The sequence below is a fragment of the Phascolarctos cinereus genome, unplaced genomic scaffold, assembly GCF_003287225.1.
Source record: "Phascolarctos cinereus isolate Bilbo 61053 unplaced genomic scaffold, phaCin_HiC Scaffold_1;HRSCAF=81, whole genome shotgun sequence".
NCBI classification, from domain to species: domain Eukaryota; kingdom Metazoa; phylum Chordata; class Mammalia; order Diprotodontia; family Phascolarctidae; genus Phascolarctos; species Phascolarctos cinereus.
Window position 1 is genome coordinate 247,714,648 of NW_027555514.1, and position 19,531 is coordinate 247,734,178.

General features: G+C 37.1%; 1 protein-coding gene across 1 annotated transcript in view; it reads left to right on the forward strand.

The window, feature by feature from the left end:
- The window catches only part of PTPRQ (protein tyrosine phosphatase receptor type Q), a 267,228-nt gene that overhangs the window by 114,119 nt on the left and 133,578 nt on the right, over window positions 1-19,531 (forward strand). The window contains 2 exon segments of the mRNA XM_020993501.2: window positions 9,018-9,159; window positions 9,949-10,218. Coding sequence (XP_020849160.2) covers window positions 9,018-9,159; window positions 9,949-10,218 — 412 coding nt within the window.

Consider the following 19,531-nt stretch of genomic DNA (forward strand, 5'->3'; position numbering starts at 1 on the left):
CAGAGAACCACTCTTCTGATCTTTCAGATCTCACAAGATCAGTCTCCAAGTCCTTCACCTATAACTGAGAATCAAAACCACAGAGGCAAATGATCCAGGTCTGTTTCATGGGACCACACACTGGCCTGTCTTCTTACCCATTGTTTCTCCAAAGCTTCTCTCAGCAAAGGAATTAAACCAACAGAGAGCAGTGAAGAGTTAGGCTGAGACTGCCCAAGGTTTCCTAAAGACCCTTTCATTTCTGGTTCCACAACTGCAAACAACTGAAAAAGTTTCCAATCACATGGTCAAAAATCAGTAGTCAGTAAATATTTCTTAAGCACATGCTGTTTCATGCATTGTGCTAAGTGTTGAGGATTAAAAAAAAAAAGACAGTCCCTGCCCTCAAAGAGCTTACAATCTAATGGCAGATGCTAACTCACAACAGGAAACTGAAGGGAGAGGGAGGTGCTAGAGGGTACCCAGCCAGGTGGGAGTGGGGCAGAAATGATGGAAAATGAGGAGTTAGCTGGAAACTTCTGAGCCTACTCTAATGGAAGGCTTAGGGAGGAGTTTATTGCTCTGCCCCACAGGACTCCAGTCAGAGGGATTGAAGCAATTGAGGGTGCTAACAAGATGAGTTAATCTCCAAGATGATGAGATAGGGAGACATGATGTTCATCAAAACCACGTACAGCAGCTATAGGAAAATAAGGGGCTCTAGAATCTCTTCCTGGCATTCCTACAACATGCCATCATGTGTCTCCTGAAAGCTGGCTCTCTAACCTCTCTGCATAGGGAGACACCATCAGAGGTGCTCTGTTGCAAATAAGAAAAGTCAGAGATGGAATCTTACCAAAAAAAAAAAAAGCAACCAAGAAGACATCAGGAATCCCCTACCTATGTGCCTGCTTTCTCACCTCTGAAAACTTCATGGCACTAATAAATGCATAGATCAATATTTTCCTTAATCAAAATATGAGAAGGAAACACACAGGCATTGCTTCCAATACTTCCTAGCTGTGTGACCCTGGAAAAGTCTCTTAAATTCTCTCAACCTCAGGTTCCTCATGTATAAAATGAGGAGTTGAATTTGATACTCTTTAGAATCACTTCTAGCTCTTAATTTAAGATTTTCTTCTTTGGCTCATTATCCTCTTTCCTAGTCTAGACCCTTAGTGACTAAATTTAGATTTGCATTATTCTCTACCCATGAATCCCTTGCTCCTGTATACTATCACTACTCATGCTTTGCTAAACCCCAACCCCATTTCCACTATCCATCTCTCCTTTTTCTACTCAAATAAAAAGCTGGAGGCAGTGATGTAAAAGTGAGGGCTGAACCTACTAAAATTTTATGTTTTCTAATCTCAGTTGGGCACTTCGTGCAGCAAGGCAATCCTTCTATCTCTTAATTGATCCTCCATCCCAGTTCCCATAGAAACTGTTCCAGGCCTTCCCTTTTCTCTTAAAACTTCCCATAGTGCGCCCCCCCCCCGTTCAGGACCTTATGTCATACTGAGAAAATTAAAGCCATTTACCAAGAGCTCCCTCCGTCCTCCTCACTCTCATCTCATATCTCCTTAATGCCTCCCCTCTTTTACTCCAGTTTTGATGAAGAAATTGTTCTTCTCCAGGCCACACCAACCCCTCTTCATGTACTCTTAAGTGTATATCTTATAATCTGTTCTAATAGATTGTCCCCAATTCCCCCCCCTTTTAATCTTCCTTCTCTCCCTGTCTGCTAATACTTGCCCAAGTGCCAATACACATGCCCTTCCCCAAATGATCACCAGATCCTACCATCTTTGTTCTATTTCTCCTCCAGTTCTTCATAAAACTCAATGAAAAATGTACACGCCATGCCTTCATTTCCACTCCTTTTATTGTTCAGGCATTTCAGTTGTGTCTGACTCTCCGTGATCCTATTTTGGAATTTTCTTGACAACAAACAACAGTGGAGTGGTTTTCCATTTCCTTCTCCAGCTCATTTTACAGATGAGGAAACTGAGGCAAATAGGATTAAGTGACCTGCCCAGGGTCACACAGCTAGTGTCTGAGGCTAGATTTGAACTCATGAAGATGAATCTCCCTAATTCTAAGCCCAGTGATCTATATACTGCAACCACCTAGCTGCCCCTTCTCTTCCTCTCACACTCTTCTAAACCCTCTATCTTCTGGTTTCCAAATTCCTTAGAACTAATACTGCTCTTCAGTGATCTCTTAATTGCCAAATCTATTGGCCTTTGCTCAGTCTTCATCCTTCTTCACCTCACTGTAATGTTTGGTATTATTGACTACCCACTGCTCCTAGACAGTGTCTCATCCCTAGGTTTTGGTGACACTGCTCTCTCTTGATTCTCTTACTTTCTGTCTCCAAGTCTAGTGCTCTACTAACTGTCTCTTATTTATTTAAACTAGGTGCTTCATAGGTATCTCAAACCCAATGTGTCTGAAACAGAACTTAGTATCTTTTCCCCAAAACATACCTCTGTTCTGAATTTCTTATTACTGTTGAGGACATACTCACTCATCGAGGCTTACAACCTTTATTTCATTCTTAATTCCTCAATCTCCCTCATTCCAAATATCCAATCAGTTGCCAAATCTTGTCATTTCTATTTCCCTAGATCACATATGTCCCCTTCTCAGCACTTACTTACTTGCACAATCCTGGCTAAGGTTCTTGTTGCCTCTAGCCTAGATTATAAGAATGAATTTCTTACTTGATCTTTTTGCCTCATATCTCAACCTATTCCACTCCGTCTTCATATAACCACCAAAATGGCATACATGTATTTTGCATGTTATCTCTCCTATTAGATTGAAAGTTCCTTGAGGACAGGGATTGTTTTTTGCCTTTTTTTGTATCTGGTAAATGGTAGGTACTTAATAAATGTTATTGACTGGTTAAGAAGTAGGACAAAGTCAGATTATGGAAATTCCACAGAAGTTTATATTTGATCCTAGAAGTAATAGGAAACCACTAGAACTCATTAAGTTAGAGAGTTAGGGAGATGCCTCTAATGGGAGAGACAATGTGCAGAAAAAATGTATACCAAACAAGCTATATGCAGGATAAGTAGAAAATAATTAATGGAAGACACTAGAATTAAAATGGTGGGGAATCCTTTCTGTATGTGGGATTTTAATTGAGACTTAAAGGAAGCCAGTGAGGTCAGTAGTCAGAGCAGAGAAGGTGGGGGGGGGGTTCCAGGCATGGGGCATAGCCAGAGAAAATGATCTCCTTAACACATCACTCTCCTCCGTATACTTTACAATCCAGCCATACTGACTTGCATGTTGATTCTCACCCATAAAATTCCATTCCCAGTGTCTGATGCTTGGAGTTCTCTCCCTCTGCACCTTGTGTGTTAGAATCCCTGTTTCCTTCAAAAATCAGCTGAAGTGCCTCCTTCTTCAGAAAGCCATTCCTGGTCAACTTAGCTGCTTTTGATTTCCCATACAATATTACCTCTACTCTCTTTGTATCTGTTTTGAACACACTCGTATTTGTGTTGCCCCAGGAGCCATTGAGGATTGAAAGTCAGAGTGCTGTCCTCTGGAGTGTCTTCCATTCCCTGATGATTATGGGAGATGGATGAAGTTCATTTCCTTCTCTACCTCCAAAAGAAAGAAATATTTTGCTCGGGGAGATGAAGGAAAGTGGTAGAGACATGGGACCCTAGACAAAAATTTTCCCTCATGAGATTGAGCAGTCCCATTCTCTTTGATGGGTTGGGGAAGAGCCCTGGAAACCAGGGACATGTTGGTACAGAGAAATGCCAATCCAAGAACCTGCTAGCACCTGCTGTGCAGTAAGCATCAGTGTCTATGGTGAGACTAGCCTGGTGATAGCCTTCTATAGGAGGGTAGAACACCACTTCTCTATTATCATCCTTCATCTGCTTACTATTTTTGCTCGTTCCCAGGGAGGCAAACTATGTTGTTTCTCTTCTTGCCTCTAACTGCTGAAAAAAGGACCTGGCCCATTTGGAAGCAATGTCTCTTTAATGCAATAATTTTGGCCTTCTTGTGATATTTTATAACTCTATTAAAACTACAGAGTTTTAATATAATTTGTCAATTCTACTTACTCAAATATATGCAGGCAGTTTGGAAATGAAGAGAGAAAGGCCAGAAGGAAGGTGTTCCAAATTATTGAAGGTTTGCATAACAAAGGAGAATTCTATCAGCACAAACTGGCTAGGGGTTGGGAGAGCAACTCATTTTACAGGGAAGAGAATTTATTTCCTTGACAGAGAAAAAGAACCATATCTGGCAAAATATTCAGGAATGATAAGTAGCTTTACAGGGATTCTAGTACTTCTCTTGTGTAAAACTATTATTTTAATTTTATTTTAATTACTTTATTATTTTATTTTACTATTACCATCATTTTAATTAATAACCATTCCAAAGAAAGGCTAATACATATTTCTCTCACTATTTTGGAACCATAGATCATAACAAATGATTTTAAAAGAAGAGATAGTTTGTGTTGCATTGATATTCATTATTTTTCCATCATTTCCTTTTAGATCTAGAGTTAAAGGAGCTGGTTTGGAGTCTTACCACTGCCACTTACTGCCTGTGTTACATTGGGAAAGTTATTTAACCTTTCTGGCCTCAGTTTCTTATCTGTAAAATGAGGCTGTTGAACTACATGGCTTCTAAGATTCCTTTGAACTTGAAATCTGTGATCCTTTCAATCCTTTCATTGACTTTTAATTGATTCCCTTTTCATTGATTCATTGATTCCTTTTCCTTCTTAACTTCTTTTATTTGTAGCCACATGCTATCTTCTCTCCTTCATCAATACCACATTTTTGATTATCTTTTTTTCTCTCCTATATTTTTAGTTTCCTTTCATTATCTATATTCTCCTTCTATTTGGTTCCTCCTATGCATCCCAACACTCAGTTTCATTGTTTTCTTTTCTTTTTTTCCCCTTTCTTTCAAGTTAGTTTTATTTGTACGGAAGCTTAATATTTCCAGAACCATTCCAACTATCACTTTCATCCAAATCGATTAGTTATGACCTGGTGGTACAATGGGCTCACCAGAACTCCAGTTCTGCTAATGTATAGAAAGACTTTGCTTAATTGGCTACAAATTTTGTTCAGAATAATTCTTAGAAATATTTAGCTGCTGCCTAGAGGCTATACATTTCCCACTTTCATTCTGCATTCTTGAAATTTTTCTTCCCACTCCATTTTTCTTTCTTCTTTATTTCTTTTGGATTTTCAGAACATTTTCCCTTTAAGTATGCTATCCTTCTAGTATTTGGATTTAAGTGTGTAACATTACCAAAGTTCCCCTTTGTTAAGATGGTGTGTAGCACTCAGGATCTCCCTCATCCACTAAGGGGTCTCTCTGAGCTCTGTATCCGTACATGTGTACCAGGTTTAGTCCCGTGGTAAGGTTATTGTTTGTCTGCCATTCTCAAAGAGGACCATGACATCAGGAAGGTGATGCCATTACATGTAAGTGAATTGGATTTAAGTGAGGGAGGGCTGTGCAAAGTCACCAGCCTCGCTTTCTCCTCTGGAGTCATCTGGGTCCAGTGGGACTGGAGATGCCCCTGGCACATAAATCCAGTTAACTTGCATATCATGGCATCACCTCCCTGTTGTCATGGTCCTCCTGCAGAATGAAAGGCAGACAACAACCTCTGTGAGTAGAAAGAGGAGCTGCCCCACTGGAGACCCAACTGGAATTATCCAGTTGGGCAACACAGCTCCTTTCTCTAGTCTTGTCTTGTCTTCTCTCCTCACTTCTGTCCACATACCTTTACCTGAGGGTGCTCTGCCCCGAGAAATGTGCATTTTGATCTCTGAAGCTTTTTTTTTCTTTTCTTAGTGACCACCCCTTAAACCAAATCACCCTGGCTCTCATTAATTGGCCAACAATAGGTCCCTGGCTAGGCCCAAGGGAGGATAGTCAGCACTTGGAAGGTGAAGGATCAGGCTCTATATTTCACTCTCTCTGGATCTTTATATCCCCTCAGAGAGCCTCAGGAAAAATCACTTAAGTTTAAATTTGAATCAGGTCTTGGGCCTCCTCAAAAAGGAGAGAATTGAGAGGTAATCAATGTACATTGTAAATGAAGTAGAGGACAGCAATTTATCTTCTTCACACAAAAGAAATGTTTAACATAGGAGACTCACCAAGACATATTATCAAAGAAAAACAAATAGCAGTAATTTATGACTATAGTTACACTCTCCCAGGACAACAAAACAAGAAGCAGTTCAGTGAATTGCTAAATTAGCATTTCAAATTTCCACTTGGTTTTGTACTGTCCAGACAATTCCCTCTAGGTCTATCTCATCTGAATAACCAGGCCTGAGCTTGGGCTCATGCTCTAGCTGGTTATCATCTTCCAGAGTGGAGGTGCATCACATTCATGCTGGAAATCAGCTTTGACTGAGGGATCAGAAGCTTTAGACCTCTTGAATTCATGAAGTTTCCTCTAAAGCTAGATGTGTCTAGCTGAGGATTGCTATTTGGTCACCTAAACTCTGGGATGGATTATAAAACAAAAGAAGCCAGAGGCCCATGTCTGGGCTTAGGCTTTTTTAAGGGGAGAGAGAGAGAGAGAGAGAGAGAGAGAGAGAGAGAGAGACAGACAGACAGACAGACAGACAGACACAGACAGAGGTCTTTATTTTTTACTTCAGTGCCACACTCCCTCCATCATAACCTCTGTAGGTCTCAGTTTTCTAACCTATAAAATAATACATTTGGCCAATATAGCTCTAAGGTCAATACATATGATAGTACGATTTGTGAAGTAAATAGGAATAAAGAATGGGGTAAGGAGGGGGTACCCTAGAAATGAGTTAATAATGATAAGGAATGAAAAAGTAGAAAATAAGCTCATTAATCTCTAGTATTTACTTACCTTTAGGCAACAAATAATAAGTTCATGCAAAATCTGAAAAATGTATAAATCTGGAATAGAATTTTTTTTTTAAATCTTAATTTCAAATGATTTTAACTTTCACCACTATAAAGAAAAACCTGCCATATTTCTGTAATGATTTCTTGTTAGGAATTTTGTAATGTAAAGAAAAAGGCTACCAAAGAAACTTTTCTTCTAATTGAGAGTTTATCTGCTGCTGTCCAAAGCAAGTATGTGAAATTGTCTTTGAAATTGTGCTTCCCCACACATCTACCATTGCTTCGATCCCTTTATTGACCTTTCTCTTATGTCTAGGTTCAGTCCCATCCCAAAGCTTTCATTCTTCCTTTTATTCAGAAGGTAGACTCTGTCCCTTTAAAAATGAAACAGCAGAAAACCCTTTCTTTTTTTCTTTACCTTTCAGCTCTCTCATTTATAGACTTCAGGATAAAAATAATAGCTGTCAAATGTTAACCAGTTGGATCTTCAAGATCCCAAGTAAGAAACATTTCTAGTCTCATAGCAAACATTACAGTTATTCTAAATGTTCCCCTAATTCAAAAAGGAAAGCCAAAAATCATTTCTACTTTGGATCCCTCTTAACATTTTTCTCCTCCTTCTCTTCCTCCTTCAGGTACCAAGTGTTCTTATGCTAGCCTTATTTATGTGAGGCCCATGTTCCCCTCTCTGTTTTATCAAAACTTACCTATCCTGTATACTATTCTTTCTCATTTAGCTGCTGAGTACATATCTTATCTCTATTGCATTGTAAATTCTTTGAGAATAGAGAATGTTTCTTATTCATTTTTACACTCCCCACAATACCTAGTACAGTATCTTACACATAATATGACTTTAATAAATATTTATTGACTGACTGACTGAATGAAAACATTGGCAAAGAAATTTCGGGATACCTGATATGTTATTCACAATTGGTAAAATAATGTATTTCTAATGGTGAGACTTTATGTACAGAATAAGCTAAAATAGTTGATATGTTAGGCAAATGAGCATTTCTGATGCCCTTAAAAATATTCCATGTAATTGGTTTGTAAGGTCCTTGAGGACATAGCCTGTCTTTTGCCTATTTTTGAATCCCCAACACTTAGCAGCACAGTTCCTGGCATATAGTAGGTGCTTAATAAATGTTTATTGATTAACTGATTGACTTATTCCTCTGCCAAGATACAGTGAGCAGTAAGCTTTATAATACTATGACCTCTTCTTTACTCTTTGTTTAGGAAAGATCTCTACACTGGTGGTGAAACTTTCCATCTTGGTTTGTTGTTGTTGTTTTTTGTATCCCTAGTGCAATACATTGCTATAGTAGGTGCTTAATAAATGCTTGCAGGATTTGGTTTGATTAATCCCAAAGCATTTATTAACAACTAGTTCTGTGGTATTGGTCTTTGGGGGAAAAAATAAGGAAAGGTTTGCCCGTGACATACTTTGAAGTTTAATCCTCATTCTTAAACATTTTCTCCATCACTTTTCTGAAGTCTAGAAAATCAATAAAAGAATACATCGAGTACTGAATGTTAGGATTTGCCAATTTTTAAGGTATAAATGCTCACACCGAAATATTTAACAATCAACTGGTGTCAATACATCCCTGGATTTATCTTTTTTCAAGTCATTTTGGCCACTTTTTATTGATTTTATTACTTTCCATTTTTCATGACATTGACAAATAATGATGGTTAAGTAAATGTCCAGAATGGCAGTACAGTAAATGGAGTGCTGGCCCTGAAAGAAAAAAGACCAAGTTAAAATCTGGCCTGTAAGTATTAAAGGTACTGTGAATGGTAGAATAAATAATGATAATGGAAGACAGAAAAGACTCTCTGAGATGAGAGCTAGGTTCTAAAGACAAATCAAATTTAGGGGAGCTAGTATTTACCAAATTCACATCTTTCACATAGCTTGAGCAAGAAACATAAGAGAAATGGTGAGTCTAAAATATCCAGCTCTTATCTCTTAATGAAGGCTTTTCTGATTTAAAAAATCTGACTTTTGAATTATGTGTTATAAAATGATATTATTTAATTTGTAGAAAAGTCTCTATATAAAGAGTTTATTTCCATATTAAATATTTGCTAAGCAGTAGGGTTATTTTTTTTCTTCTCAGAACATTTCCGGTTTTCAAACTGAAGCTAAAATTGTTGGATTGGAACCAATCACTGCCTATTCAGTTAGTGTATCAGCATTTACAAGAGTTGGAAATGGCAATCATTTCAGTAATATTGTGCTATTCACAACACAAGAATCAGGTTAGACATAGTTTTCTGAACCTACAGATGTTTCATTTTGTATTAACCATTTTTCTTTCTTTTTCAGTTAACATAACAAAACACCAATATTCTCTAGTCTGCTAAGAATTTCAGTGCTGCAAAATAAGCTAGGTCTTATTGTTGGTTGTTTGAAATGAGATGGTTGAAATTGGGGATTTGTTTGGGGAGTGAAGTTAGCGACCAGATCACTTTGGAAGTAAACCATTAAAGGCAGCTAGCTGAGAAAAAGGGGAAGTCTTATCAGTGGTCATTTTTAATGAGTTGATTTATTTAAAAGAACAATAACAACAATATATATGCCCTTTTGCAGGGTGGGGGGAAGAGGCAGAAGATGAGGGGTTATCATGAATGATGATGGTTAATTTATTTAAGCATTTCAGTTTTCCATTTCTTACTAGTTAAGACATCTGGAAAGAGCTTATAGAATGTAAGTAGATTAATCATTTGACTGTTACATCATGGTTTTGTACATGATACAAGTTAAGCTGATCTACCTTTCATCTATACCCTATCCAGAAGTGATTTCAGATATATTCTTGATCTTTTTTCAGGCTGATATAAGTGCCTTATCGGCATTTACTGCCACAGTCTTCATGTTAAATGAATGGACACAAAACCCTTTACCTGAGAATGTAATGAAAGGATTTTTTTCCACTACAGTATTCTCTAACCATATACCCAAATAGTGTATATGTAGACTGAACTATACTATGATGTGATAACTCCTCTTTTAATGTGCGATATTTTGATACTTGTTTATCTTTTAAGTTCCAGATGTTGTTCAGAATGTTCATTGTACTCCCACCAGTTGGCAGTCAATTCTCCTCAAGTGGGATCCCCCTAAAAAGGCAAATGGAATAATTACACATTATATCATAACAGTTGAAAGGAATTCTACAAAAATAGCTTCACAAGAGCATATGCACAATTTCAAAGAACTTCTATCAGATACTCCTTATGTGTTTAAAATACAAGCCTCTACATCTGCTGGGGAAGGCAAAGAGGAAATATGCAATGCCAGTACATTTCATGAAACAGGTAATTTTTATTTTTGCAAAATGAATGTATCTCACAATTGTAAAAATTACTTTAAACATCCTTCTCTTATGTATTACTCATCCTAACCCCATTTTAATTGAAAACATTTTGATGCTCATTTCTTTCTGATATAATCACTGACTAAATATACAAGTTATGCAAATTTCCAGTCCCTTCATGGAATAATGGAGCAACGTTGCGGGGAAGGAGGGAAGGAGTAGCTGGGAAAGGTGAGAAAACAAGAGAAAAGAGGAAAGAGTAAGAATCTAGCACTATAACTTTTATATAAATGTTCCCTGTCATATAGCTTAGAGTACAATTTAAAAATGAAACAAATTTCTCTGCTTCAATAGATCCCTTATCTAATCAGTGTGGGAACATTTAGTAGGCACCAGAAAGTGGGATTGGTGTGAGCTCTTTCCCCTACTCTAATTCTCTACCCCACAATAGTAGCCTCAAACCAACTTCTAGGAGTCTCTATCCCCCCCCAAAGCCAAACTGAGGGTGCTTTTGGCCACATGCCAGGGTGTCAATGGCACTTGCCATGGATATAAACATTTCTGTTTATAGCACTGCAAGTCATTCACCTAACTCAAGCCATCAGTGTTGGTTTGTTTTTAGATACCATAACTTATTAAGCCTCAAATTGCCTAACATTCAAGCACCCACAACACCCAAGATGGGATGGTCTGCAGGGTGTAATTTATTCAATTTGTGTTGCCTAATTGGGAGAAAGGCAGTCGTGGAAGAGAGCCTCTCTTTACATTCCCAAGTGTCACATCATGAAAAATCTTCCCTTCAGATATCTTTGGCATGTGAAATAAAGGTTGCCTGTCCCTCCTGTAGAAGTAGTTTTCAGATTCAGTTCCTAGAGCTTTTCTCCAGGATCATCTCTCTGAGTTTAAAAAGGAAAGAGTAGGGCTTATCATCAAGCCCTTTAAAGACAAAGGTTCTTAACCTGACGCCCATGGAGTCATTCTTTCTTTAATATTTTAACAATTACATTTCATTATAATTGATTTTCTTTGGTATACCTATATATTTTATTTTATGCATTTAAAAACATTATTCTGAGATGTTCATAGATTTCACCAGACCATTAAATAAAAAGAGCCCCTGCTTGAAGGACTGTTTTATAAGAATGTATAAGAGAAAGGATTGGAACCCAGATATGTCAGGTAATGTTATCTCCATATCCATATGAATCTATCTCTTCTGTATGTTAAAAGTAACTTGATACTTTAGGACCAATAATCACCTAACTGTTAATTCTGTGACTTTTACTTCTACTCTCCCATCCTTCTGATCTTCTGTAATTTTTGACATTGTTGACCCACCTACCCGCCTGCACATTCCGCTTCCATAATATCAGTCTCTATTGGTTCTTCTCCTTTCTATTCGCTTCTTCTTCATCACTTTGACAAATCATCACACCTTTTCTGAAATCCTTAACTGTGGAAATACCCTGAGACTCTGCTCTGGGTCCCCTGTTCTTCTCTCTGCCTTTCCTCTCTGCGATGTCATCAGTTTCTAGGAGTTATTATCTTTTTTACAAAGATGATTTCCCAATCCATATATCCAGCATTAATTTTTCTCCTTACTTCTAGTCCTTTGCCTTTAATTGCCTACTGGCTTCCTCTACCTGAATGTACCAGTAACGTCTAAAACTCCACAGATTCCAAATAGAACTCTTCTTTTCTGTAGAGTTTCATCTCTACTATACTTCCTATTTCCTCTCCAGAGCCCAGCTATCTTTCCAGTCACCCAGGTTCATAACCTTGGTATCATCCTCAACTCTTCACTCTCCCTCAACAACCTTATCACAGACAAACTTCAGTGAGAGAAACTGATATCATAGGTCTTTGTATTAGTGATGGTATCAAATAATCCCCAAAATATCTATCTTTTCTCTGTAGCTGTTCTGGGAGGAGCATTTCTCTTCTCTGCTGTGTAATTCTTTCAGCCTTGATGAAGTGAGATTATTTCCATGCTTCCTGTATCTGTGACTCATCTACTCATTTCATTTTAATTCCTCTGATTTAGTTAACCGGAAAATGACAGTTTTATTGCCCCATCTCAAATAAATCCCAATTTACCTCATGATTATATAGGAATTAATTTTTAAAACCAGGGGGTAAATATATCATTCACAATAAACCTCTCTTATTTTTGGTGGAGTATATAGTAAGGTAATCATTTTCTCAGAATAGCTTTCATTCTTTTTCCGTAGATCATAATATTTATAATTTGTTGAGTGCAAATATAAACAATAAAATATAGATTATTATGTTGTACATAGGGATAGAGACTGGATTTATGATTTCTTTGAGAGAGGGTACTGCCTGATGAAAGAAATTATTTTTACTGTTGCCATATGTCATTGTCTCTGCAACTTATAGTTAGAGAAAGTTGTTTTGAGTATGGAGAAGCAGTGTATTGCCTAAGGATCATAGGATTCATTTTACATATAGTGAAACTGAGGTTTACAAAAGTTTGGCTTTCCCATAGTTACATAGCTTGATATCTAAAGAAGGGTTCAAGCTCAGATCATCTGAAACATCTACTCTAGCCACCGTATAACCAACCTGCCTAGGTCACATATGTGTGAGAAGAGGGATTTGAACCCATGTCTACCTTGTTTTGAGGCTGGCTGTGTATCCACTATACCAAATTGACTCTATTTTGTGTATACATATGGATCTATTCATCTGTCTGTCTGTCTATCTGTCTATCTATCCATCTACATATGTATGCATGTATATGTGTATATCCACATATATTTTAACATATGTATGAAGTGTTTGTTAAATTTTCATTTCCAACATCATGATTTTTTATAAACTTTACTCATTTAACTTTTCCACTTCAAAATTTCCATCAAGCAAACTTGTTGATATTTAAATAGTCAAAGACTTTAGCATCATCTAGGCTTGCTGATTACTAATCATGAATTTAAACTTCTACTTTAAAAATATTCCAAATAAAACAACTTTATCTTCTTTGAAATAAAGCCCCAATCCTGGCACTTGGTCACCTTTATCATGACCACAGTTCCTCTTAAGACTGTTTATTTCTGTTTTCTGCGTTCACATGAATTGTTTGCTGATGAGCAGTGGGTAGGAATTGGAGCTTCATTGTTGGAAATGGAAACAGTTTTATAGCTGTTGTCAACTTTTAATTTATGGTGGTCTAAATTAGTCACAGGGTATACAGCCAGTACTGAGTCACTGACAGTGCATTTATTTTTGACATAAAGTGAAATCAAATTTGGTTCACTGTCTCATTGCGTAGTGTCTGACCTTAACATTCCTTCAAGGGATTATTTGATTCTTTAAAAAAGTATATATAAACTTGGTCATATCTGAGTACAGTGAAACATGGATCATGAACATTGAATTTATGAGGAGATTACGGTTTGGTGTTGGGGCTGGTTCCATTGCTACAGTAAAACCTTTTGGAACAAGGAAGTTTAGATTATGACCCAAGAAATGAAGAACTACTTAGTAGTTGTAGCAGCACTTTATATCCAAATAGATCATATGTACCAATAAAGATAATATAGAAAGGACATGTGCATTCTTGCTATAGATTTTTAGGTCTTGGAATGAGGCCAATGGAGATGCAAAGATTATAATAATCCAAGTTATAATCAACATCTGAAAAAGCAGGATGATTTCAAATTGATTTTATAATCCCCTCCTTCCTGCAGAAATAAGTTTTATCTGAAAGTCTAGCTTCCCATAAAACACTTCCAGGTTTTAGCATTTTAGGACAAACGGAAACAAGAAAATAATGGCTTTCTTCAGGTATCCCCTCGTTAAGTGAAGTAAGCTGAGCAACCATGACTGTAAAGAATGGTCTGTGAAATGATAATTTGTTTGTCATCGGCTTATTGCAGTGGTGGGTAAGACAGGACCTGGATTTCACTGAGGGAAACAACTAGTGAGAAAGCTCCCTCTTCCAAAGTGCATCAGCATCTTCTGTGAAGCATAAAGTCAGAGTGTGATCTATAACTTGGAGAAGTTGTGACTTGTCCAGGATCATGTTGATTGTGTATCAGAGGCAAGACAGAACCCAAGTTTTCCAAGCTTTGAGACTGTCCACTATTCCATGGTGCTTATCAGGAGCTATGGTGATAATTCTAATTTATATGTGTGTCTATATACATTTAAGCAGAATGCACATTTATGTGATGCTTTAAGGTTCACAAAGCACTTTTCTTACAATAGTCTAGGAAGGCAGCTAACCTGTGAATTATGAGACTGTATATATTGTTGTTGTTCAGTCTTTTGGTCGTGTCTTGACTCTTTGTGACCTTGTGAACGATACTGTCCATCATATTTTTTTGGCAAAGATACTGGAGTGGTATGCCATTTCCTTCTCCCGTGGATTATGGCAAACAGAGGTTAAGTGACTTATCCAGAGTCACATGGCTAGTAGGTGTCTGAGGCCAGATTTGAACTCAGGTCTTCCTGACTCCAGGGCCAGTGTTCTATGCACTGAGCCACCTAGTTATCTCTAAGCGAACAGGATTAAGTGACTTGCCTAGGGTCGCACAGTTAGTCTTTACTACCCCAGCACTCTGTCCACTGAGCCATCTAGCTGTCTCATGATACAGTATGATACAGTGGAAAGAACATGTGGTTAAGAGTCAGAAGTTCTGTGTTCAAATCTTGCCTCTTGTAATTTACTACCTGCCTGTAAGTCACTTACCTTCTTAGGGCCTCAGTTTCCTCATTTGTAAAATGAGGAGGTTGAGCTAGATGACTTTGAGGATCCCTTCCAGGTCTGGATCTATCCTTCTAGATCAAAATTAGTATCTCCATTTTGCAGGTCAAGAAACTGAGGCTTTCAAAGATTGATTTTTGCACAGTCGTAGAATTGGTAAGGATCGGGGTCAAGAGACAAACCTAGCCTCCCAGTCTAGCCCTGTCTGTCACATTGTGTTATCTTTAAACCCACCAATATGCAAACATTTAATGGCATGAAATTGGTTTATGTTCATAGGATCATAGATTTAAATACATTCAACAATTATCTAATGTATTGATATCTGACATATCAATATGTTCTCTAAACTGATGAGTTTTGTCGCAGATGGAAGGGACCTTAGAGATCATTTAGTACAGCCTTCTTATTTTATAGCTGGAGAAAGTAAGTACCAGGAGACTCGTCCTTAGTCACAGTGCTTGTCTCCCTTCTTGTTGGTTCTTGAAAATGTCCTGATTAAGATTATTAAATATTGATGAGAGTATTAGAGGTGGCAAGGTGTTATGGAAATCAAACAGTCAAACTACAATCATTTATCGTCCCAGGAACTACACTGGGCATTAGGGTTATAAAAACAAAAGAGATGGTGGGAATCATAACCATTGCACAAAATTCTAAAAAACAACAACAACAACAACAAAAACCCCAAAAAACAAAAACCTGCCATCTCGTCCTCTTTCCCTCAATGGCACTTAAAATCTGTGCTAGTGCAGCTCTTCTCTCTGTGGACCCCAAATACCACCAAAATCACGACGACAATCTCTGCACTTTTATCCCTTTAAAAAATTGCTATTTTAAGTGAGAGACTAGGAATAAAATCCATAATGCTGTTTTCATCAGTAGGTTGAAAAGTGTAAGGCATTGAGAAGCTATAATACAAATGTTTTATTATTTCACAAACCAAGCCAACACGCTATTTTAGAAGTTCCTTTTTTCCCCTAGAGTACTTACCCACCTTGACTCCCTACTATTGCCTTGACCTATGTTGAGATAAGAGTCAAAGGTGCATTATTCGGCGGTAATTCAGTTTGCTATTAAGGGAGCAACTTTTCTTAGGTAAATTGCAATGACAAATCTTGTAATCACATGAACTCAGACCTCCATTATATATAGCATTCCGTCACAAATCAGGGGACAGCGTTTCTCTGTATTCACCAAAGTGCTTTACTGAAGACCTGTTACATTGGTACCATGATGAAATCTTTTTTTTTCCCCTTGTGATAATCTTGAAATTAGAATTTTTTTTTCTTACCTAGTCAGATGGGCAATCAGTACGTTACCAAGTATTCATTTGCTGCTCATTTTGTACCTAATATTGTACTGGACTATAAGCAGGATATGAACAGAAGCAATTAATCGATAAACAAGAACTGGAAATCAAGCAACCAACATACATTTGTTAGTTACTCACTAGGTTCCATACACAGACAAAAGTGGAAACAGTCTCTGCTTATATGGGCTTTGCTGTCTAGTGCGGGGAAACGATATATACATATTATTGTACAATATATGGGTATATACCAAATAGATATAAGGTGATTAAGGAGTCAAGCATTATAAGATGGACAGGGTGTCAGAAAAAGGAGTGTCTCATGTAGAAGATAGCACTTGAGATAAGACTTGAAAGAAAGTAGAGGTGATTCTAAGAGACAAAAGTGCATTCCAGGCATGGGAGAGAGTAAGGAAAGGAAGTTGGAGATGGGGTGCAATATATGAGGAACAGCAAGACCAGTTTGATTGGACTTCCATGTGCATAAAGAGCACTAATGTGTTTTAAGGCTGGAAAACTATGTTGGGGCTGGTTAGTGAGGGTTAATAAAGGTCAGACAGAGGAGTTTATATATGATTCTGGAAGAAATAGGGGGCTGCTGCAGTCTATGGCTTATTGAATAAGAGAGTGACATGGTCATATTCACTTTTTGGGAAAATCAAGTGTCATAGCTGTGTGAAGGATGGTTCAGAAAGGGGAAACGCTTGGGGGAGAGGGAGAGCAATTAGAAGTTGAGAGAGTATGAGTGCCTGAACTAGTAGAAGGAAAGTGTTAGGTGTGAGTAGCATTATGATTATAGATGATAGTCTTCAAGAGCCAACAATATTGCCATAAAGAAGAGACAGCCCCTCATGGTGAAGTGAAAAACTCCAGGAGACTTAGGTATTAAATTGGGCAGTTTCATTAAATAGCCATGGCACTGACCTTGGGCAAATCATTTAAGCCATGGGCCTCAGTTTCTTCATCTGTAGAATGAAGGGCTTATATTATGTAATCTCTGAAATGGCTTCCAACAATTAGGTTCTATGATTCACTTGAAACAACCAGAGAATAAGACTAATATAATGTACTAAATTATACAGTAAATTCAATAGGAGTTAAGAAAATAGAAAGGTCAAATCCCATCAGGAAAAATACCACTGAAAAGAACGGATATTGAATTGGACTTGAAAAGATTTGGGCAGTGGGAAAAGAATAGGGAGATAGTACAGGCACAGAGAAAAAAAAGAAAGAAAAATATCATAGAAATAGAAATGAGCCTAGAATATGTAGGTAACAGCAAGGAGGCAACTTGCCTGGCCAGAGTAGCCCAGAGAAGGAAGTAAGGTATGGCCTGTTGTGATAGGCTGTGAATTCTTGAAGCCAATAGATAACAGGAACTTTTGTAAGTTTTTAAGTGAATTGATCATGTGGGTCAACATAGAAAAGAAGATTGTCTTGGAAAGGATTTTTCTAATAATTTAAGCCATTAGTTGAAATGAAGCTCTGTTGAAGAAATTGTTGCTTCTTTTATTGAATTACTTGAGGAACATACCTATAATATCAAAGTAGCCTTCTTATGAAAATTCTAAACAACATTTAAAAGCATATATATTATTTCTATGCATTTTTCCAAGGTATATATTACATATGATATAATTAATTTTTAATCTCTGACAAAAGAAAAAGGATATTTTATTTCTGTTAGGCCATATTTTATGTCATTTGCTATTATTTAGGTATTACTGTTAGGTATATTGTTTAGACTAATTTTGTCTAACTAGGGGAAGGGTCATCTTATACTTCTGTGTATGCCATGCTGCTGCATACGTAGTACTGAGGCCAGAAGATCATAGCAGGAATTTACAGCTGGAAGAGACTTTAGATGCGACCTAATCTAAGCTCTTTTTTTTTTCAATAGATGGGGGGACTGCGGCCAAGAGAAGTTTAATGACTTACCTAAAGTCTTCAGAAGATAAATAGAAGGGTCAGGATATGAGTTCGGTCCTCTCTTTCCAAATAAAGAGTTTATAACAATACAGCCACATATTAGCCACTCAGTAAATGAATGGTGATTGATAGGTAATTCTTACATATCACTTGGTGTCTGTTTCTTTCTTAGGATAATTTTTAACCTCTCTCTCTGTATATATACATACATATACATACACATATACATGTATATGTGTATGTATATGTGTATACACACACACACATACACAATTAGTCAGACATCTGAAACAGACCTACCACTGTCTGGTAATACTGCTGGGTATTAATTCATCTTGGAAATACACACACAAACACATATACCACTTGACAAGAATTTGTGTTGACTTTTTTCTTTAGTTAGAAAAATTTAGAGTTTTTTTTCATAATTTTTGGGCTACTGCTTCATAATAGAAAAGTATACTAGGAGAAGGGCAAACAAAGTAGCCCATTAAGATTTTTCTAACTAATTTATATGAGTATATTTTAAGGCATTTTTAAAAAAAATACAAATTGCCTATTTATAGTATAGAAAAGGTTTTTTTTACTAGAAAGACTGAGTTATTGTGAGCAAAGTCTTTTGTAAATCTCAAAATGCTATGTAAATATTATATTAATACTACTATTATTACTGAAAATACTGCACCTACAAAGCCAAAATCTACAAGTGAAAATAATAGAACATTTTTCATCAGCTTAGAAAAATGCAAGTCATTTATTTTAAAATTCTCTTTGCTATCTAAACACAACATTATGAATGCCAAATCCTTCTAAATTATCTCCCTTTTTAAAAGGCAATTTTAAATTCTTCAGCATAATTCTTCTCTTGACCCCAACTGATGCTGTAATACCACTAACCAGACTCACAGGCTGCCACTGTTCTCTTCATCTCAACTCCAGCTAAAACCAGCTGTTCTGTAGGCTCGCTTTTTTTTTTATTAACTTATTTAGGAACTAAGGCATATCATATTACCCTCTCTTCCATTCCTGTCTTGTGCAGCTGCAGCCAGCACTTTCCACAACAGCCTTCACACATCAACAACTCCCCTCCACCTCCTTTTTTCTGGATTATTTTTCCTTATTTTATTTTACTATGGGTTCTTTTTTTCTCTCTCTCTCTCTCTGTCTCACTCTCCTTAGAATTCCCCTTTCTTTATCACTGCCAACCTTCTTACTGAGTTAATACGGGATGGAGCATCTGACATTGTTGTCAGTAAAGAGATTCTGAGACCTAACAATTTGCATTAACAGGGAAGAGACTCTTTCCAACTTGATGAACTATCTGAAATGTAGAATGATTATGCT